Source organism: Myxine glutinosa, chromosome 12, assembly GCF_964187855.1.
Source record: "Myxine glutinosa chromosome 12, kmMyxGlut1.1, whole genome shotgun sequence".
NCBI classification, from domain to species: domain Eukaryota; kingdom Metazoa; phylum Chordata; class Myxini; order Myxiniformes; family Myxinidae; genus Myxine; species Myxine glutinosa.
Window position 1 is genome coordinate 78,473,686 of NC_136272.1, and position 22,687 is coordinate 78,496,372.

Consider the following 22,687-nt stretch of genomic DNA (forward strand, 5'->3'; position numbering starts at 1 on the left):
ACGTGGTCTGGCAGCCATATTGGATCAAAGAAAAAAAATGTTCAAAAACAGAAGAGTTGGCTCGCAACAAGTTGACTGCGCAGGGTAAGTATTCTATGAATACCATCTAGTTATTTATATAATTAATTTAAACCTCCAAGAAAGCAGATGTAACATAAGCAGGACTCCAACGTTAGGCCATCCAGGTACACACCGGAAGTCTGTTTATTTTTCATCGCGGGAGACAACAATAACAACAATGTAGTTGCTTCTGAATTTCAGGCACTTCAAACATACATGTCAGCAGAGTTTATAAATTTTAATGAATGAATAGAGGAACGAATAATGAATAAAACATGAAATACTTTTTTGGGGATAAATAAATGACTTAAAGAAAGGAAAATAAAATGAATAATACGAATTGAAAGAATATTTTATTGATTGTGGAAAGAAAAACAATTGCGAGAAAAATTAAATCGCTGAATGACTTATATGAAGGAAGAAGAAGATGTTTATTTGTGTATGTTTAGAGGTATGTGAAGAGGAAGAAGTATGTTTATTTATTTTCTTGTTCCGGAAGTGACGTCATTCATGGCGGACGACGTTGTGAAATAGTTCAGCTGTTTTGCTCGGGGTTTTTTAACCTCTGTTTCGTGCCACATCGACCTCCTGGGGTCGTCGCCTCGCCATGGACGAGGATTTTGTGGTGACTGCTTTTTGCGGCTGGCACTCTGCGAATCTGCTTGTCGATTACACGGAGTCCTGGGCCGAGTTCGCCGGACGGGTGCGTTGTGCTTCGGGTGGAGGGTTTGAGATGTGTGCTTTGGAGTCCTGGGGGGTGGTTTAGGAGGTTTCATCTGAGGAAGGGAATCACCGTCATGTGACAATTAAAATGCTTGTCTTCTGATTATTTATTTTATTATTATATATTTTTTATATATTTTTTTTAAAATTGATTTTATTATTAGATTATTCATTGTTTTTCCTGTTTATCTCCCGTGTTGGAATGATTTTCGGTCTCTTCCCGCGGGGTTGGCGTACTCGGGCACCTTGAATGACCCTGTCCCCCTCCCACCTCTGTTTAAATACTGATCATTACGTTGTTCGTCTTTGAGGAATCGGATATATCGAAGGTTGTGGACCCTTGCGAAGAAGGAGCAGGATTCTCGGGGTCGGACATCCGAGCATTTGTGCGCTCGCACCCGCACTTCCGCCGAGCATTTGTGCGCTCACACCCGCACTTCCGCCTACTGCCTAGCAACCAGCGCCATGGGGCCGCACCTCCGCCTAGCAAACAGCGCAAAGTGGGAAACCCAGGTTGAAGGAGAGGAGAGTACGTCGATTGTCATTGGCAATTCCGGTAATAGATTTGAGCAGCATATAATTATCAATAACTAGGTTAGTTTGTATCTCACAAGTTCGGTTAGGCTGAGATTTGAATGAAAAATCTCGTGGTCTAAACTAAACCCTAGATATAGTATAGACATAGAGTCTAGAGTAGACGGACCCTATTTCTCTAATCAAATAGATGTATTATGGTCGAGTGTTCAATATTAAAATTAAAGTAAATTGATTAAATAAATATCTGTCCTAATCGAATTAGAATTATGGATCTAACCTGGTGTTCTGACTAGGTAGCTGTCCCGATGATACTCCACTGTCTGCCAGTCTCACCGGTTCTTACTCCAGGTATCTGCGGGGTGCTCATATGGCCAATAATCAAGTCTGATTAATTTCAATTTCATGCGATACCATGCCAAATCCGAGCCTGGCATGTTTGCTATGTATTGATATGACAATGCCAAAGCCGAGCCTGGCAAGTTTCCCATGTATTGATATGACAATGCCAAAGCCGAGCCTGGCATGTTTCCCATGTATTGATATGACAATGCCAAAGCCAGGCCTGGCAAGTTTCCCATGTATTGATATGACAATGCCAAAGCCAAGCCTGGCAAGTTTCCCATGTATTGATATGACAATGCCAAAGCCAGGCCTGGCAAGTTTCCCATGTATTGATATGACAATGCCAAAGCCAAGCCTGGCAAGTTTCCCATGTATTGATATGACAATGCCAAAGCCAAGTCTGGCAAGTTTCCCATGTATTGATATGACAATGCCAAAGCCAGGCCTGGCAAGTTTCCCATGTATTGATATGACAATGCCAAAGCCAAGCCTGGCAAGTTTCCCATGTATTGATATGACAATGCCAAAGCCAGGCCTGGCAAGTTTCCCATGTATTGATATGACAATGCCAAAGCCGAGCCTGGCAAGTTTCCCATGTATTGATATGACAATGCCAAAGCCGAGCCTGGCATGTTTCCCATGTATTGATATGACAATGCCAAATCCGAGCCTGGCATGTTTCCCATGTATTGATATGACAATGCCAAATCCGAGCCTGGCATGTTTCCCATGTATTGATGTGACAATGCCAAATCTGAGCCTGGCAAGTTTCCCATGTATTGATATGACAATGACAATGCCAAAGCCGAGCCTGGCAAGTTTCCCATGTATTGATGTGACAATGCCAAATCCGAGCCTGGCAAGTTTCCCATGTATTGATATGACAATGCCAAATCCGAGCCTGGCAAGTTTCCCATGTATTGATATGACAATGCCAAAGCCGAGCCTGGCAAGTTTCCCATGTATTGATATGACAATGCCAAATCCGAGCCTGGCATGTTTCCCATGTATTGATGTGACAATGCCAAATCCGAGCCTGGCAAGTTTCCCATGTATTGATATGACAATGCCAAATCCGAGCCTGGCAAGTTTCCCATGTATTGATGTGACAATGCCAAATCCGAGCCTGGCAAGTTTCCCATGTATTGATATGACAATGCCAAATCCGAGCCTGGCATGTTTCCCATGTATTGATGTGACAATGCCAAATCCGAGCCCGGCAAGTTTCCCATGTATTGATATGACGATGCCAAATCCGAGCCTGGCATGTTTCCCATGTATTGATATGACAATGCCAAATCCGAGCCTGGCATGTTTCCCATGTATTGATATGACAATGCCAAAGCCAAGCCTGGCAAGCTTCCCATGTATTGATATGACAATGCCAAAGCCAAGCCTGGCAAGTTTCCCATGTATTGATTTGACAATGCCAAAGCCAAGCTTGGCAAGTTTCCCATGTATTGATGTGACGATGCCAAATCCGAGCCTGGCATGTTTCCCATGTATTGATATGACAATGCCAAATCCGAGCCTGGCATGTTTCCCATGTATTGATATGACAATGCCAAATCCGAGCCTGGCATGTTTCCCATGTATTGATATGACAATGCCAAATCCGAGCCTGGCATGGTTCCCATGTATTGATATGACAATGACAAAGCTGAGCCTGGCAAGTTTCCCATGTATTGATATGACAATGCCAAATCCGAGCCTGGCATGTTTGCTATGTATTGATGTCACAATGCCAAATCCAAGCCTGGCATGTTTGCTATGTATTGATGTGACAATGCCAAAGCCGAGCCTGGCATGTTTGTTATGTATTGATATCACAATGCCAAAGCCGAGCCTGGCAAGTTTCCCATGTATTGATATGACGATGCCAAATCCGAGCCTGGCATGTTTCCCATGTATTGATATGACAATGCCAAATCCGAGCCTGGCAAGTTTCCCATGTATTGATATGACACTGCCAAAGCTGAGCCTGGCAAGTTTCTTGCACATTGATAAGACATGCCAAAGCCGAGCCTGGCAAGTTTCCCATATGTTGATATGACGATGCCAAAGCCGAGCCTGGCATATTTCCCATGTATTGATGAGACATTGCCAAATCCGAGCCTGGCATGTTTCCCATGTATTGATATGACAATGCCAAATCTGAGCCTGGCAAGTTTCCCATATGTTGATATGACGATGCCAAATCGGAGCCTGGCATGTTTCCCATGTATTGATGTGACGATGCCAAAGTCGAGCCTGGCATGTTTCCCATGTATTGATGTGACAATGCCAAATCCGAGCCTGGCATGTTTCCCATGTATTGATGTGACAATGCCAAATCCGAGCCTGGCATGTTTCCCATGTATTGATATGACACTGCCAAAGCTGAGCCTGGCAAGTTTCCCGTACATTGATAAGACATGCCAAAGCCGAGCCTGGCAAGTTTCCCATATGTTGACATGACAATGCCAAAGCGGGGCAAGTTGCAAAAAACCCCACAAAATTCAATTTAATGAGAGGTAGATAAACGAGTTCAGTTTACACGGTGATTCGAGAGACTTGCTACACTGAACGCATTCACTACGGGCAATTGTGTGTGCATTCCCCTTCTCAGAGCGTTTTGTTTCCCCTGTGTCAAAATGGAGAGCACGTTACTTTGGCGTAATAACGTGACGGTGACGTCACGCCGATCTCAAGAATGTCAATGTAAAAGTTCAGTAAAGAAAAGCGACATGTATCGTATGACATAATGTCGGGTTGAGGTATGATTGATTGTTGGAAGGATAGTGTGGGGTGGAAATAGGAACTTTAAATGTTTTTTTTTGAGAAGGGTTGAGGTACTTGTGTTTAAAGATCCATTTCCCGTCCCACAAACTAAAGTGAAATTAAGAAGGCGCTGATACTCGGGGTCCCCCGCCTTTTGGGTTGTATGAGGCATAGATCTGTGTAATATGAAAGCTAAATCTTGAATATTTTTTGAAATATCACGTACGCAAGCCAAGTTACTAAGATGGTTGCTATAGCAACAAAATTCAGCCAATCACAGCCGTGCTCTAATCAGGTTGAGATAATGTCATGAGGAATAGATATCTGCAATATGAAAGCTAAATTTTCAACGGTTTTTTAAATATCGTGTACACAAAAGTACATGGACAGATGATAGGTCAGTCAGTCAAAGCTCATATTTAGGTTGGAGAATGATGTAGGAAAAGTTGCATTGACCATGTGAGGTGCTTTGGGAACTTGTCCAACAATGGAATGCACTTTTCCTCAGCAAAACCTTCACTGTACATGCATGCTGTCATCATTTTGCAGCATTACCAATACAAAGCCGAGCTTTATGTTGATAACCCCACTTGGTACAACGTGGCCATAGTTGATTGGTAGCACACTTGAATTTGGCTCTTTGTGTACTTAATCCCATGGAATCTCTCATCTTTACTCCGCACTCACAGTGAAAAGCAGCGTTAAGCAATTGGTTAATGCCTCTCTATCAATCGACAAACGTTGGTTGATGATTGAGGAACAACTTGATTTCAATTGAATGTTATATTTTGAACACGAATCGGAACATATACATAGGAAGACAGCTCTGTTTTTAGAGTCGTCAGTTTTTTACTGGTAACGTAACCTAGCTGTGTGTGTGTGTGTGTGTGTGTGTGTGTGTGTGTGTGTGTGTGTGTGTGTGTGTGTGTGTGTGTGTGTGTGTGTGTGTGTGTGTGTGTGTGTGTGTGTGTGTGTGTGTGTGTGTGTGTCTGCCAGTGTGTCTGCCAGTGTGTCTGCCAGCCAGCCACCGGTCCTCATCTCCACCCGCAAGTCCCCAAGATTAAGGGGAGCCTTCCCCAGTCCCAAAGCAACCATCCCCAACCCAGCGAGGAACCACGACTCGTGTCTCCTCATCCGTGCCCCGTTTCCCCCTCTACCATCCATTAAGTGACCGGGTTACGATCTCTTCTCTCTTGATCCCATCCATCCCGATCCCAACCTCGCTCTCATCCTTTGAAGCTGCCATACTCGGCACAGCACTGGATCTTACAAAGCTTGGCTCCCAAAGCCACCACACACCTACAGTAGTGGCCAAAAATATTGACACCCTTGCACTTTTTTCAAGTAATGCACCATGTCTTCCAGAAAATTGTTGAAATGAAAAAATATTTTGGTATCCACATATGTATTTCTTTTGTTTGCAGTGGAACAAAACAAAAAAGCTGAAACAAATTACTAAATCTTAGCTTATTCCACACAGACATCCTAAAACAGCCCGGACAATATGACTGGCACCTTTTAGAAGTTGTTAGAAATAATTAGATTTTAAGTTGGTGATTCTACTTTACTTTGGAATTGAACTCACCCATGGTGAGTTGCAGGTGCTTGCAATATTTTTATAAAACGAGTCTCGATACCTCTTACACGAGCCTCGATTCTGTATACAAAAAAAAAAGGTGTGTATATATATATATATATAAATAAAATCACTCATTCAACCAGTTTGAATAGAGAAAAGGAGTCATTCTGCTGTTTTGTGTCACTGTGTGTACCACAATGAGCATGCAGAAAAGAAAGAAAACCAGAGAATTGTCCGAGGAGGTCAGACACAAGATTGTAGCCAAGCATACACAACCTCAAGGCTACAAGTCCATCTCCAGAGACCTTGATGTTCCTGTGTCCACCGTACGCAATGTTGTCAGGAAGTTTAAGGCCCACGGCACTGTAGCCAACCTCCTTGGACGTGGACGAAGAGAAAACTTGATCGTAGATTGCAGCGAAGGATTGTTTGAATGGTGGAGAAAGCACCTCGATCAACTGCCAAACAGATTCAAGCTGACCTTCAGACACAAGGTACAACAGTTTCAATTCACACCAGCCATCGCCAACTCAATGAAAGGGGGTTCTATGGTAGGAGACCCAGGAGGACTCCACTGCTGAGAGAGAGACAAAAGAAAGGCCGACTGGAGTTTGCCAAAACACACCTGAACAAGCCAAAACACTTCTGGGAGAATGTCCTGTGGACAGATAAGACTAAATTAGAGCTTTTTGGTAAAGCACATCATTTCAATGTTTACAGAAATCAAAATGAAGCCTTCAGAGAAAAGAACACCTTCCGGACAGTCAAACATGGAGGAGGTTCAGTGATGTTTTGGGGTGGCTGTGCTGCCTCTGGCACTGGGTGCCTTGAATCTGTGCATGGCAAGGGCGCCAATGTTTTTGGCCACGACTTTGGCAAGGGCGCCAATGTACAATCGAACGGTGTGGCATTAGCCACCCCAAGTGCATCCTCTGTTTCCCACATCCTCAATGGACGGAGCCTTGCAAGTGGAGGTCCACCAACGCTCGCGTCCTCCCACCCGAGTCCACCAAATCTAAAGCCCCCTTCCCACGTGGATCCAGCAAATCTCAGGCCCTCCCATCCAGCCAGCTCGCAGCCCACAAGTCCCACCAAGCTTTAAGGCCAAGCCGTGTTCCAAACTGATGTCTTTGACAGCCCCTGGTCCTCTCTATCCCAGGCGAGAGGGAGGAGGCACAATCAGCAAATCATGCTTCCTTCTTTGTTGCCACCATCTTCATCTTCGTGCGAGCATGTGCGCGTGTATATAGATAGTTAATTCTCCGATCTACTGTGAACTATCTCCCCTGGCAAAGCGTTGCATTTTAAGATCGATTGCCTAATGTGAGCAGAGCACCCTCGGTATGTGTTTGATGTGGTTTGGTTAAATTCACTCGACTCATTGACATACATAAACTTCTTTTTCCAGAGGAATTCTGCAAATAACCCATACAACTCGTATATATGACCTGATGTGAATGCTTGGACAAAAATGTTATCCTCCTTACCCTTAACGTCGGTACCTGCGTTTTTATGCACTTGTAGGTCCTATCAACGCTATTTATATCAACATGGCAGCTGAGTTTTGGCTTTTCCAGATAGCCAATAAACTATTTTTTATTAAAAACCGGCGCTTGAAATGGTTTTGCTATTCACTTAATTGATTTTTAAATCGTTATGCAAGCCTGCTTAGTTTATACAGATTGAGGATGCCAACACTTTAATGCATTATAATTGCACAGTTATTTCCTGCCTGTTTCCACACCAGGTCCAAAAGGTGCTGGGTGTTCGTGGAACACTGCGGTACATTGATGATGAAGGGGACGAGGTGAGACATGTGGCCGAGTTGTTGAACCTGTCTTCACTTTGATTATATTTGTGCTGTTGTCTTTTATTGATGAGCCTCAGGAATGTTTTAAATTTCTTCTGTGCCATGAGTGTTGAGTTCCTTCCAACCTTTTTTCTCACAGGTATTTGTTGACACTGCAGGTAAAAACATTTTCCTGTCATAATTATATTGTTGTTACTCCCACGAACCTTGTCAATCTGTGACAGGCAAAGCACTTGTAATGATGTAGATGTCCATAATGATTTCATGAATCGGCATATCATGCTATGGTATTAGAAGAAGTTTGATGGTATTAGAAGTTTGACCTTGAGTTGACCTTTTACCATTTGACCTCAAATAGTTGGGCTCCCAATTCAGTGATGCACTATTTTAAAATCAATTGGATGAAAATTGATTTTGGAAGTTTGACCTTGAGCTGACCTTTGACCTTTTGACCTCAAAAATAGTTCGTTTCCCAATAAAGTGATGCATTATGCAATTGCTTTTTCATTTTCAAGTCAATTGGATGAAAATTGATGATTTTGGAAGGTTGACCTTGAGTTGGCCATTGACCTTTTGACCTCAAAAATAGTTGATTTCCCAATTTAGTGACTCGATATGCAAATGCTGTTCAATTTTCAAGTTAATCAGATGAAAAATGGCAATTTTAGAAATTTGTCCTGAAGATGACATTTGACCTCAAAATCAATAGTCTTCTTCCTTACGACCAACTCTACCATCTGGTGAAGTTTAGTGAAGATCGGTTTAAAATTATGACCTGTAGGTGATAGACAGACAGAATGGAAAATCACTCATAGAGCGACACTTGGCAAAATAGTACAAAGTAGAATGGCACACAGTGGAGCATCCTTTTGACCTCAAAAATAATTGGTGGTTGAATTCAGTGACCTGATATGCAAATCGTCTTCAAATTTTAGGTTAATTGGATGAAAACTTGCAATTTTATTAATTTGGTTTATTTTGACCTTTTGGCCTATGTTGACCTCAAAAATAGTTGGTTGAATTCAGTTAGCTGATATGAAAATCGTATTCAAATTTCAAGTCAATTGGGTGAAAACAGTATTTTAGAAATTTGAAAAGGTTGTTGACCATTTGTCCTATGTTGACCTCGAAAATAGTTGGTTGAATTCAGTTAGCTGATATGTAAATCCTATTCAAATTTCAAGACAATCGGATGAAAATGAAGGATTTTAGAAATTGGAAGAGGTTGTTGACCTTTTGGCCTAAAAATATATAGGATTCTGTCAGACAACAAACTCCACCATTTGGTGAAGTTTCATGAAGATGGTTTAATATTGTGACCTGTAGGTAAGTATAAGTGGGCGGACACACACACACACACACACACACACACACACACACACACACACACACACACACACACACACACACACACACACACACACCAGAGTGATCAACATACTTGTCAAAAAATTTTTCTTTGTCAATAATAACAGACAAGACCAACCAACATATTTGAAAAATCTTTGAATTTGCAAGTAATAAAAAATGTTACAATTTTGATCGTTGATGAATGAAAACATTTAAAGTGGGATGCACTTGCATTATGAATGATCTCTAAATGATTGATTCATTACAGCTTTGATGCATGGAAATCGATTATATGTAAAGAAAGGATTGCTTTTCATCAACATGAGCATCATCATCATGTACCATGCCCTATGTGGAGCCTCGGTGCTGCGGAAGTGGTTACGAGGCTGCAATCCTGGCCGGGACACCAATCCGACTCAGGATGCCAGGGCAGGAATTTGTAATTTGTCCATGGTGCTGACGATAGCTCGCCTAATCCTCATAAAGGACACAGATCTTTAACGTCCACCAACGAATGCCGGCAGTGTGGCTGTGCCACTGATGCATTGCCCTCTACTGTTTGGGATAGGAATTTGTAATTCGTTCAGGGTGTCGGTGATAGCTCACTGACTTTGTGAAGGACACCATGGGATCTTTAACATCCACCAACTAATTAATGTCAGCAGTCGGGACGCCTAGTTTAACGTCCATCCGAGGGACGGGCATGCACATTGATGAATCGGCCTGCCTGTGAAACACCGGGATGACAGTTTGAAGTTGGGTCGGGATTCAAACGCAGGCCAGACAGCTTCGAGGCGAGTGTGCGTACCTCTCGGCCATTCTGTCAGCCCGATATTCTTGAGCATGTATTGCGGTGAAATTGTTGTAATCCACCTTAAAGTGAAATAATGCTACAGTTTATTTTGCATTAAAATACATTTGTGTTTACTTTGTGTTGTGCTTTATTTTGCTGCAAACGCTGAAGTGGTCTTTTTATTCCTGGGTTTGTCAGCTTTGTAACTTCCTGTGTTAGAGTATTAGTTGTGTCACATGGTGCTGCCAATGTTTTTCTTTTTTTGTTGTTGTTGTCATTTACAGAGGAATATGAAGAGGCATTGAAGGTAATCCCTTTGCATATCTTATCCAGAGGTTTCTTGATGATTTCTCCTCCCTGCTTTCTGTGCGTATAGTAATGTTAACGAACCCTCATGTAAATCTGTCGCCATATTTGCAGTCACATGGAGATGTGATTTGGAATGAGTTTGTAAACTGCCTCTATTTGACACACAACCTGATTTTCATGACCTGTCGTATGACTGTGGCTTTTCGGGATGGATACAGGCAAACAAGAAGTCGTTTGACACTCAAAAGTTGTCTTTTTTTTCTTCTTGTTTTTTTATGACATCCTCAATCTAGTGCAAGTAAATTGGGTTGCTGGCTTGATATCCCCTTTTTCAATGGATTATTTAATTTGCAATGTAATGCTCATTTGCATGATGAACCCAATGCATAATTGAATGTGATTCGTCTGATGGACAAGACTGCTTCGACATTGATATGTATTTTAAGTGTGAAATTCCACGTCTTATCTGTTTCATGTGCGGTGTTGCCTAAAATTCCAAGTTACTGGGTGAATGGGACATTTGAGTAAGTAGGTGTTATTATGAAATATCCTTCTTGTTTTTAAAGCTAACAGTTCACAACCTTCTCATATCTACCCACGATGCTGAGTACTTATTGACATTCTTCACATCTCATCGATACTTGTACCCTCTTGGCATTATGCTTCTACTCTCCATCATTTAGCTGTTCTCTGGGCAGATATGTCTTTGCGTATAAAAGAACATTCATTACTCCGACAGGAAGGCAAGACGGGAATTTGGAACTTGTTCATGATGCCGGCAATTGTGGATCAGACTCGGAAACGGTTGCTAGAGTGAGATGTGCATGGAAGAAGTTTCGGGAAGTGAGTGGCGTGCTGATGAGGAGGGGAGTGTCGTTGAAGCTGAAGGGAAAGGTGTATGCTGCATGTGTGAGAAGTGTTATGATTTATGGGAGCGAGACATGGGTAATGAATGTAGAGCGGCAACGAAGGTTGGAAAGGGTGGAAATGCGAATGGTTCGATGGATGTGCGGAGTATCGTTGAGAGAGAGGAAGACAAATGATGAATTGCGAAAGATGATGGGAATAGAGCCTGTAATTGATGCTGTGAAGAGGAACAGGTTTAGATGGTTTGGTCATGTGTTGAGGAAGGAGGAAAGTGACTGTTTGAGAAGAGTGATGGAAATGAATGTAGAAGGAAGTAGAGGACGGAGAAGACCGAGAAAGACTTTGCTAAAGATGGTGGAAGAAGAAATACGGGCAAGGGGGTTAACAAGGAGAGATGCAGAAAATAGGGCAAAATGGAGAAGATTGTCATGGGGACCGCAAGGCTAACCCCCGCTCTCGCAGGGAAAATGGCCTTAAAATGCATGTTGGTGGTGTTGTTGTTGATGCTGGCGATAGCTGCCTACTCTTCTAGAAGGACATCGTGGGATCTTTAACGTCCACCAACTAATGTCGGCGAACGGGACGCCCAGTTTAACGTCCATCTGAGGGATGGCACACACATTGATGAATCACCCTGCCTGTGAAACACCAAGATGGTAGTTTGTAGCTGGTCAGGGTTAAAACCCTAGATAGACAGGATTAGAGATGAGTATGAATACCTCTAGGCTATTCTGCCAGGTCTAAAATAACCTGCCTTTTCGAGGCCATTTTTCCCCGCAGAGGGGAAATTGTTTCCCCGCAAAACAAAAAAATGTTTGTTGGGCACTGTGGTCCCATTTTTGAAGCAATGTTTTACTGCTGGATGCCCTTCCTGCCGCCAACCCTGTTAGTACACCTCTTGCGACACACAGGGAATTACCAGTGAACTGGTACTCAATTTGCCGACCTCGGAAGGACGGCAGGCTGAGTCATGTGAGTCAACCCCCCCTGGTGTTAATTCAGCGATCGACCAGGATTCAAACTCAGGATCCTAGGATCCCAAGCCAGCACCCTAACCGCTAAGCCCAGGTCTAAAGTAACATTGGGGCAAAATAAACTGCAAATATTTATCAGCTTCCTGTTATTATTTTTGTGCGTTTAAAGCTTTTATGAACATGTAGTATCTCACCAAGTGCAAGCTATCTCACTAACAATGTTATCTTATTAAGTGCAGGCTCTGTTTTCAAATGTTATCCTTCATTACTGATCTCGCACTTAATAAGACATTACTGTCTTAGTGTTTCAAATAATCACTTCTATTATTTCCAAGTTTCTCGTGATCAATTTCCCAACACGTTGTTTTGAACTTTCTTATGTCTCTCGCTTTTTGGACAGGTTGCTTCCTGCAATTGGAACTTGCTTACTTTCTTTTTGTACCCGCATGATGTTGATGTGGTGGAATCTCTGCAGAATCACGTGTCAACGACTGGAACGGAGAGTGAAGAATATGTAAGGATGATTTATCATTATTATGTTTTTCAATACAAGGTTGAGGCTAATGGAAGAGTAAGGCAAAAGAGGGCAAAATGGCAATGTACTAACAGTGAGGGCATGGGACATCATTTGAATACAGCAAGCAAGGGAATGAATGGAAAGGAAAAGAGGAGAGAGGCAGGATTGGAGGAAATGATGGTCACCTGCAAGTAAGAGGGTTAGGTAGAGTCAATTGGGGTAGTGAAGATTGTGGGTCGATATGGTAGATGACATGAGATGGTAGTGCACTGCCGACTTGAACCCCAAAAAAGGGAAGGGAGGGATTGAACAGCCTCAAGAAGATGGTTCCATAAAGTGGAGAAAGAAGAAAAAGGATTTATCATTTAAGAAGGATAATTTAATTGTGAAGACTAGAAGGGCACTCGGTCGAGCGCGTACCTCCGCCAGGCTTGGTATGATGTACGGGTAGGCACGGTTAGTATAAACAAACAACAACATGCATTTTAAAGGCCATTTTCCCTGCTAGAGCGGGGGTTAGCCTTGCGGTCCCCATGACAATCTTCTCCATTTTGCCCTATTTTCTGCATCTCTCCTTGTTAACCCCCTTGCCTGCATTTCTTCTTCCACCATCTTTAGCCAAGTCTTTCTCGGTCTTCCCCGTCTTCTACTTCCTTCTACATTCATTTCCATCACTCTTCTCAACCAGTCACTTTCATCCTTCCTCAACACATGACCAAACCATCTCAACCTGTTCCTCTTCACAGCATCAATCACAGGCTCTATTCCCATCATCTTTCGCAATTCATCATTTGTCTTCCTCTCTCTCAACGATACTCCGCACATCCGTCGAACCATTCGCATTTCCACCCTTTCCAACCTTCGTTGCTGCTCTACGTTCATTACCCATGTCTCGCTCCCATAAATCATAACACTTCTCACACATGCAGCATACACCTTTCCCTTCAGCTTCAACGACACTCCCCTCATCATCAGCACGCCACTCAATTCCCGAAACTTCTTCCATGCACATCTCACTCGAGCAACCGTTGCCGAGTCTGATCCACCTTCTCCATTCAGCATGTCTCCGAGGTAGCAAAATGTTTTCACACCTTCCAACTTCACGCCGTCTCCAAGATCCAACTCAACATTTCCTCCATCTGCAGCTCCCTCTGTGCACACCTTACATTTGAATGTAGCTGCCACACTGGTTAATGACCCTCTCAGACCACTACATTTTTGATGAACCCACTCAGCGCACATTGTACACTGAATGGAGTTCACTCCGACACCCTTCCTACACACAGCACAGGGCCACTTCCCAGTTCTTTCCACCTCACCACATGCTTTACCACTTGCCATCACCTTCGTCTTTCCGATATTCACCTTCAGACCTTTTGTCTCCATACATTCCTTCCACGTGTTCATCTTTTCCTTCAGTCCATCCATACTTTCCGCAATCAACACCAGATCATCTGCATACAACAACTCCCACGGTAAACCCTCCTTTACATTCTGAGCCAGCACCTCCATCACAGCTACAAATAGTAGTGGACTTAGTACCGACCCCTGATGCACTCCCACCTTCACCTCAAACTCACCACTGTTCCCGTCCTTCGTCCTTACAGCTGTGCGCGCTCTTTTGTACATTGCCATCACCACTCTGATCAACCATTCCTCCACTCCTAACTTCCTCAATGCCCATGTCAATACTTTGCGTGGAACCCGATCGAATGCTTTCTCCAGATCAACAAACCCAAGAAACAACTTCTTCCTCTTCTCCATGTACTTCTCCTGCAACTGCCTCACAATGAAAAGCGCGTCTGTCGTTCCTCTTCCTGGCATGAATCCAAACTGCATTTCGTCGATCTTCACTTTCTTCCTTATCCTCCTCTCCAACACCCTTTCCAATACCTTCATTCCATGCTCCAATAACTTTATCGCTCGGTACGAGCCACACTCCAGAGGGTCACCTTTCCCCTTGTATAGAGGGACGAGGGTACTCAGTTCCCAATTCACTGGAAAGCGGCCTTCTTTCACCACCAGATTACAGATCTCTGTCATTCTCTTCACACCCCAACTTCCTGCTGCCTTCAACATATCTCCCACAACTCCCGTCGCCCCTCCCGCTTTTCTACCCTTCATTGCTTTTATCGCTTCCTCAACTTCCTTCTCAGTTATCTTCTCTGCCGGTCCTAAAACTGGGTTACTCTCTATGTTGCCATCCCATTCATTCTCTGTATTCAACAGCATTTCCATATATCTTTTCCATCTTCCTTTAATTCCATCTGGGTCGACAACGATTTGTCCCACTTCATCCTTCAAGCAACTCACCCCCATCACATCACACCTCTCTTTCGCTATCTGCTTTGCAATCCTGAATACTGCTTTCTGACCCTCTTCCGAATCCAAGCGTTCTCCGAACATTTTCCAACATGCCTCCTTCGCCTTTGCTACCTCTTTCTTTGCAGCCTTCCTGGCTGCCTTATAACTTTCATGCTCTGCTGTTTCTGCTCCCGTACCCTTCGCCTTCTGCCGCTCCTTGAACTTCTTCCTCTTCTCGTCAATCCTCTTTCCAACTTCATCATCCCACCACCATGTTTCCGAGTGCCTCGGTGGTCCTTTTGTCCATCCACATACCTCACCAACGGCTCCCAACAGACTAGCTTTCATTGACATCCAACCACTTTCAAGCTCAACCACATCATCCTCTACCCTACTCAGCCTCTCTTTTAATGCCTCCCTTACTGTCACCTCTTTCAACCTCCACACCTTCATTCTCGGTTGGTACTTCATCCGCCGAGCTCTCCTCGCACCTTTCACCCTTACGTCGCAGACAACCAAGTGGTGCTGTGAAACAGCCTCCTCCCCCGGGATCACCTTTGTGTCCCGGAGGTGCCCCCTATCTCGCCTACGCACCATCAGGTAGTCAACGGTTGTCGTCGACCCACCTGACGTGTATGTAACAAGCTTATTATCCTCTTTCTGGAACTGAGTATTACAAATCAACAAATCAGCTCCATCAGCAAACTCCAAAATCCTTTCACCTTCTCCATTTCTCACACCATATCCGTAACCCCCATGAACTCAGTCAAAACCATCCATGCTCCTTCCCACATGTCAATTTAGGTCTCCTCCTACCACAACAACTTCCTCATCTTTCACGTTTTCCATCAGCTTCTCTATCGCACACCAGAACTTGTCCTTCTCTTCATCGCTTCGACCAACCTGCGGAGCATATCCTGAGATGACGTTCACCAAGAGCTTTCCAATCATCATTTTCACCATCATCAACCTATCACTCACTCTCGTCGCTCTCGTCACACTGTCTTCAAACTCCTTAGAAAACAGGACACCAACACCATTCACGCCCTCCGGGCACCCTTGCCACACAAACTTGTATTTCTGTCCCTGCCTACCCTTCACCATTCTCACACCACTTCCCTTCCATCTCGTCTCTTGCACACAACATGTGTCCACTCTTCTGACCAATACTTCCACCACTTCCACCACTTCTCCTGATCTCCCTGTCATTGTCCCTACATTCTATGTCCCAAACCTCAGAAACCGATCTCCACTTCGGGCTGCACCCTGCCCACATGTAGTTGTAATTGTCATGGTTCTCTTTTTGAGGCAATGTTTTTATGGCCGGATGCCCTTCCTGACGCCAACCCTCTTAGTCGCCTCTTACGACACGCAGGGATACGGCGTACCTATTCTTATCCAGGGTACACACTGGGAAACGTTTAAAACATGGAAATTCTGGGGGGGGGGGGGGGGGGGGGGCAGCGTCAGTATCACGGCTGCGGTTTAAACATATTTAAATAAATATTTAAGCAAAACCATGAAAAACAATCTGGGAAAAGTCTCTAAGTGAGAACGTGGATTTGAGAAAGCAGGAGCAGAGGTGAAAGAACAAACGAGATATAGGGGGCGGGGCACAAGTCGAGCCGAGGAGGCCGCATGAGGCGCGAACAAAGAAACGACTAATTACACACAAATTTGCAACAACTACAAAACCAAAACCAAATAGAAACACACAATAACACATACACAACAAAATACGCAGCGGAAATTTGACAAAGAAACGAACGGGAAAACACAAACTTTGATGCCGTGGGGAGATCGAAGCAAGCCCCGTCGCTCGAGGGACCGGAAGCTTGTATGATGGTTAGTATGAAGGTTAGTATGATGTACCAATAAAAAAGCTTGCAGAGATACACAAGCAAAACCTGAGCATAAGGATATCACACATCTCGGATAACGTCACACACCACCAGGCGGCAGTTTGCAACTTCACGAGGGTGAAACTTAAAATTGAGAGCTCAAACAACAGATACCCACTCTGTTATCCTCGAAAAATATTTCATTTGGAGCTTAATTGCACCATGGAAGCAAAGTAAAACTAGAACGTCACTCGTTAGAGCGCATACCTCCACCAGGCTGAACAGTTTACGTTTTGTATCGCACTGATTGGCCAGATCTGAATACGGAAATGAACGAAAATCTATTTAGCTTGTTATTGAAATCCAACCAACTCATCCACCTAGTTTTGTCATAATTGGTCCACAGCTGTTTGTAAGATCATGCTATATATTGCTTTTGGCCCTATCTCTCAATGGTAAAGAATCAGTTAAAAAAAAAAAAAAATTCTTGAATCCGGATTCTGATGTTCACCAAAATCGAATCGGTTCGTACTTGTCACAAACTCAACCTGTCCACGAAGTTTTGTCCGAATCCGTCCATAACATTTTGAGATATGTTATATATCGTTTTTCCCTATCTCTCAATGGTGAATAATCACATTAAAAAATTATTGGATCTGGATCTTCACCAAAATCTAATAATTTCGTCCATGTCACATTCCCAACATCTCCACCAAATTTTGGCCGAATCTGTCCACAATTTGTTTTAGATATCCTGTTCACAAACAGAAAAACAGACATGGGTGAAAAATAACCTTCATCCACCTTAGGTGTTGGAGGTTAAAATGGTTTTCATTGATAATATTATTGAAACGCTTCAAAGTCCTATTGGCAGAGACTTTGTTGCTTATGAATTAATTTTTTAGATTAAAATCTTAAATTCCATTCAACAATTGAATTTATCCACTAAAGGTTGATGAGTACATTCATGTTGCATGTTTTTGTTTTTTTAATCTTTGACTGAAATGAATTTGAGGTTTTTGTGATGTCTCATGGAATTGAGTTTGACATCTGATACCAGCTTGTCTCAGTTGAGTACCAGCTTGCTGGGATGAATGATCCCTGTGTGAACCCCGATTTAGAATAGGTACACCGTATCCCTGCGCATCATAAGAGGCGACTAAGGGTTGGTGTCAGGAAGGGCATCCGGCCATAAAAACATTGCCTCAAACAGGGAACCATGATTGTCATGGGGCCCGCAAGGCTAACCCCCGCTCTAACGGGGAAAAATGGCCTTAAAACGATCATTCATTCATTCATTCATCTGATAAAATATACTTTGACTAACTTATGTTCTTTTATTTTGGTTGAATGATATTTTTTATGATCTTTTGACGTCCGTTACTTATTGAACGTCCGTTGCATTAGTATGTTTTTTTTTTTTAAACAGAATTCCTATGGAACCTTAAGGTTTTTAAAACAAAACGAACCAAAATTATTTTTTGCAACCTCACATGCGATGCGATAATTATCAGAAATTTTCTGAGTTCATCTTAAAAGTTTATAATGTAATTTATAGGATACCTTGTAAAGTTTGGAGACTGCATTAGCACCTTGACACATAATAAGAGAATAGGTTCAAGTGACTTCAGTAATGTATTGTTCAAATGGATGGATGATTTGTTTGTTAAGGCAGATGTTTGAGTGTCTCCCTTTCATGCAATAGAGTGGGCTGGCTTTTTTAAACTTGAATACAAACTTCCTTATCACCCTCTTAAACATAGCTTTCTGGGGGACAAGGAAGGCTTTGTGACATCGAGTGAAATAATTGAATTTTGAAAACTCACTGTGATTGATGTATTACAATAACCATTTCATAAAATTAAAAAAAAAATGTTTACCATAGAAATGAATTATTTTTTATCATTGACTGTTTGGGTATTGATAGGAGCAGCTCTGCAAGGATGTTGAGCAGGTGCAATTGGAAGGAGAGGCAGCCGTGAAATCCAGCCCATCATTGACCTCGCAAGATGAGGAAGGTCCCCCAACATGGTTCCTGAGCTACATGGAGCAGGTAATGTCTTGCACACCATGCTTCTCACCAACAACAACAACATGCATTTTAAGGCCATTTTCCCTGCTAGAGCGGGGGTTAGCCTTGCGGTCCCCATGACAATCTTCTCCATTTTGCCCTATTTTCTGCATCTCTCGTTGTTAACCCCCTTGCCCGCATTTCTTCTTCCACCATCTTTAGCCAAGTCTTTCTCGGTCTTCCTCGTCCTCTACTTCCTTCTACATTAATTTCCATCACTCTTCTCAACCAGTCACTTTCATCCTTCCTCAACACATGACCAAACCATCTCAACCTGTTCCTCTTCACATCATCAATCACAGGCAATATTCCCATCATCTTTCGCAATTCATCATTTGTCTTCCTCTCTCTCAACGATACTCCGCACATTCATCTAACCATTCGCATTTCCACCCTTTCCAGCCTTCGTTGCTGCTCTACGTTCATTACCCATGTCTCGCTCCCATAAATCATAACACTTCTCACACATGCAGCATACACCTTTCCCTTCAGCTTCAGCGACACTCTCCTCCTCATCAGCATGCTTCTCACCCTGCTCCTTTATTTGTGTATCTGCATCATGAGATTATACACACTGTGCTGTTAGAACCAATGAAACAAAGGCTCTTGATTGTTTCGAACTTATTGGTGGTTTGGAGTTCAAGCTTGTGATAGAGAGGACCATAAGATTATAAAGGGTCATGTTGTTCTGGTCCACACATCCTTGCCATTCATAGTGGGTTGATGATTAACCACAGTTATTTGAGCTAGGTATAAGTGACTGCTTCCTGATTTATTTCACATTGCTGTGTCCAAACAGATGGTATGCAGTGATGGAAGGTTTTGCTCCTGTTTTGTATGATGCTTTTGGGGTTTTTTCTTTTTCTGGGGAACTCTTCCTTAATTTCTTCTGCCCTGTGCCAATCCATCCCATAATATCCCAGTTCAAACAGAACCTTCTGGAAGAGCTTTCAGTTCGTGTATTGCACGAATTGGGCAAGTCATCCTCGGACATTTCATCATTGAACTCCAACAGCATCAACCCAAGAGACACCCGCACCAAGACCGCTGGCACATTCGAGGAGTCTCTGCTTCCTCCCTGTGACCCACATCCACGAAAAGCATCTCCTGCTATTTGGGGCCTTCCATGTCATCATTGTGATGCTCTGATCGAAGGATGCCTGTATTCATGCAGGTAACAGAAGCGAAGGGAGTAGAGATGTAGGTTTAGTAAAAGTGGAGGAGGTAAAAGTTGAGTAAGTCTTAAAATAAATAAAAAACAAGGTTTGATGTCAAGGTGTATTACAGATCGAGTCCTCAAAAAAGTTTCAATTTGGTGGAAGCAATATGGTACCTTCTCATGTGGATGAATATTAATTTTTATTTTCCTTATTTTAGCTTCAGTGTTTCTCCCCATTCAGGAGCTGCCGTGACCTCTGGATGTGTGCATCATGTGAGTCCAACGGAAAACATAACCCAGAACATCCTCTGCTCAAGTTCTGCCAACCTAGTCATGGTCAGGACTGCTCTCCAACCTCTCAACTCGTCAGGTAAAAATCGGTTGCCTGATTTTGGCATTACCTTCATTATCCTAAAAAAAATTTTTTAATTCAAATGAATACATTGCTTCTTCTCTCCTTTTGATTCTCCTTTGTGTGCAAGTACAGCAGGCGCTTGCATAGTGACACACGCAGGGAGATGCATGAACAATGGCGTTCAGAGAAGCGTACACGAAAGGCCGAGCGCAAACGACAACAAGCGGAGACTCGAGTGGCCAAAAGGCGTGTTCGCCAGCAGCGGCGCTTGCTTGTTCGTTCTTTTAATGGCTCATTAAGCCTTGCGAAAGATCTGGAACAAGATCTTGACCCTTCTCCCACATTCTCTGCTGCATCTGGGTGAGTCCGATCCTTTTGTTATTGATTGTAGTAATAATGCATTCCAAAGAATTTCATGTTCTTTGCCATATGCTGCTTGTTCATCAGAAGAATATCGATGTAACAAAACAGAATTTCATGCCTAAACACAAGTCTGCTCAACCACATATTTGTCTTGTACCTGTCCAATTGCCGTCCAAGCCGATACACGAGGCATGTAAAACCTACGACCTGCAGCATGTTTTGAATCGGCCCATGTGGTGATGTATTAAGGATTTTACGTAACTATTATGTGGAAGGGTTGGCAGGATAACATGGAGTTGTGTAGACTTGCCTCTGAGCTCTCTAGATTGGGTTTGAATCTCGACCCAGCTTTAATCTGCATACTGGTGTTTGGCATGCAAGACTATACATCCATATATGCCCTTGGATGACCGTTACACTGGGTGTCCTATTTCCTTGCTTTAGTTGGTGTACGTTAAAGACCCCACAATGTCCTTTGTGAACAAAAGGCGAGCTATAGCCAGCACCCTGAATTTTTTTTTTCTTTCTTTTCTTCTCCCTAATACAAATTCCTGCACTTGCAGTCGAGTATTTCGTATCACTGCCTACTGCGGCCTAGCCAATAAAACTACGTCGGCAGTCCTGCGTGCGTAATAGTGCATGTAGATATAAGAAGAAGAATGATGTCAAATATTAAAAGCCACAGTTTATTTCCCAATAAATTCCATAACTTATGTCCTCATCAAGAGGTGTGTGTGTGTGTGTGTGTGTGTGTGTGTGTGTGTGTGTGTGTGTGTGTGTGTGTGTGTGTGTGTGTGTGTGTGTGTGTGTGTGTGTGTGTGTGTGTGTGTGTGTGTGTGTGTGTGTGTGTGTGTGTGTGTGTGTGTGTGTGTGTGTGTGTGTGTGTGTGTGTGTGTGTGTGTATATACAGGTTTGGTGGATGCAAGTATACATATACTATTGGGGTCACCCGTGGGAATCCCACGGGCATGGATGTGTGAGACATTTCGACATATTGAGTTAGATGCTGCACCTGCACATTCAGTTTCACAAAATGGTTACTGGCAATTTATCAGATGCACAAATGATGTAATCTACACACACACACACACACACACACACACACACACACACACACACACACACACACACACACACACACACACACACACACACACACACACACACACACACACACACACATATATATTGTTACAGATACGACTTTGATGGTATGGTGGGCCGAGCGGGATGGCCGCCGTATCCGTACAAGTTACCCCGATTGCACCCGGGGTTGACTAATCGCGCTATGCTGGCTCAATAAGAAAAAGAAGACACCCGGCTGGATTACAATCACACAATACGACACCAGGGATACGGTTCTCAAAGGTTGTTATTACAATTGCGGAAGGTTTAGATTACAGGGACAAGAGGGAAACATAGGAAGGTGGGCACTTAAACACACTTATATTATCCCCGGACAGACGACAGGTAAACGCGGGACAAGGCTCACTCACACGGGGTTTGATGGCCAGGAAAGCGGGTAGCGATCGCTCCAGGTGCACCTGTGCTCAGGGCAGGATCACGTACGGTGGTGTCCAGAGATGCGTGAAGGTATCACAGCGCTTGTGGGTCGCGACTTTGGTCTCAAGCTGGGGAGGTCGCTCAGCGCTCGGGAGGGTGGCGTCTTTTCCTTCCAAGCTCGGGGCGCATCTCACGTCACGTCCGGCGCGGGGCCGCGTATATCCGGCGGGGAGTCACGCCCTCGCTCGTTAGCTCCGCCCCATATGGCATCGGCCCATGGCTTCTCATTGGGTGCGGGGGTTACCGGCTCCGCCCTTGACGAGGGGCCGACAGGGAGCCCCCCTTCTGGGTAACCCCGTCGAGCACATGTTCAATGGCGGCCAACCGAGCCGGAGTGAGGACGCAAAGCCGCTGTTGTTGTGGTTGTTGTTGGAGCTTGAGATGATGGGAAGAGATGCGGGGAGGTATGG

The 22,687-nt window shown here is 43.6% G+C and overlaps 1 protein-coding gene across 3 annotated transcripts in view; it reads left to right on the forward strand.

The window, feature by feature from the left end:
• Window positions 1–526: 526 nt before the first annotated feature.
• NBR1 (NBR1 autophagy cargo receptor) overlaps window positions 527–22,687 on the forward strand; it is a 69,192-nt gene continuing 47,031 nt past the window's right edge. The window contains exons 1-9 of one of the 3 annotated variants that reach the window (XM_068131937.2): window positions 527–763; window positions 7,749–7,808; window positions 7,951–7,969; window positions 10,239–10,261; window positions 12,505–12,618; window positions 18,694–18,819; window positions 19,761–20,011; window positions 20,238–20,366; window positions 20,484–20,711. In XM_068131937.2, coding sequence (XP_067988038.2) covers window positions 668–763; window positions 7,749–7,808; window positions 7,951–7,969; window positions 10,239–10,261; window positions 12,505–12,618; window positions 18,694–18,819; window positions 19,761–20,011; window positions 20,238–20,366; window positions 20,484–20,711 — 1,046 coding nt within the window. In that variant the 5' untranslated portion in view covers window positions 527–667. The remainder of the gene's footprint in view (window positions 764–7,748; window positions 7,809–7,950; window positions 7,970–10,238; window positions 10,262–12,504; window positions 12,619–18,693; window positions 18,820–19,760; window positions 20,012–20,237; window positions 20,367–20,483; window positions 20,712–22,687) is intronic. The other 2 variants (XM_068131938.2, XM_068131940.2) reach the window with 2 other exon arrangements.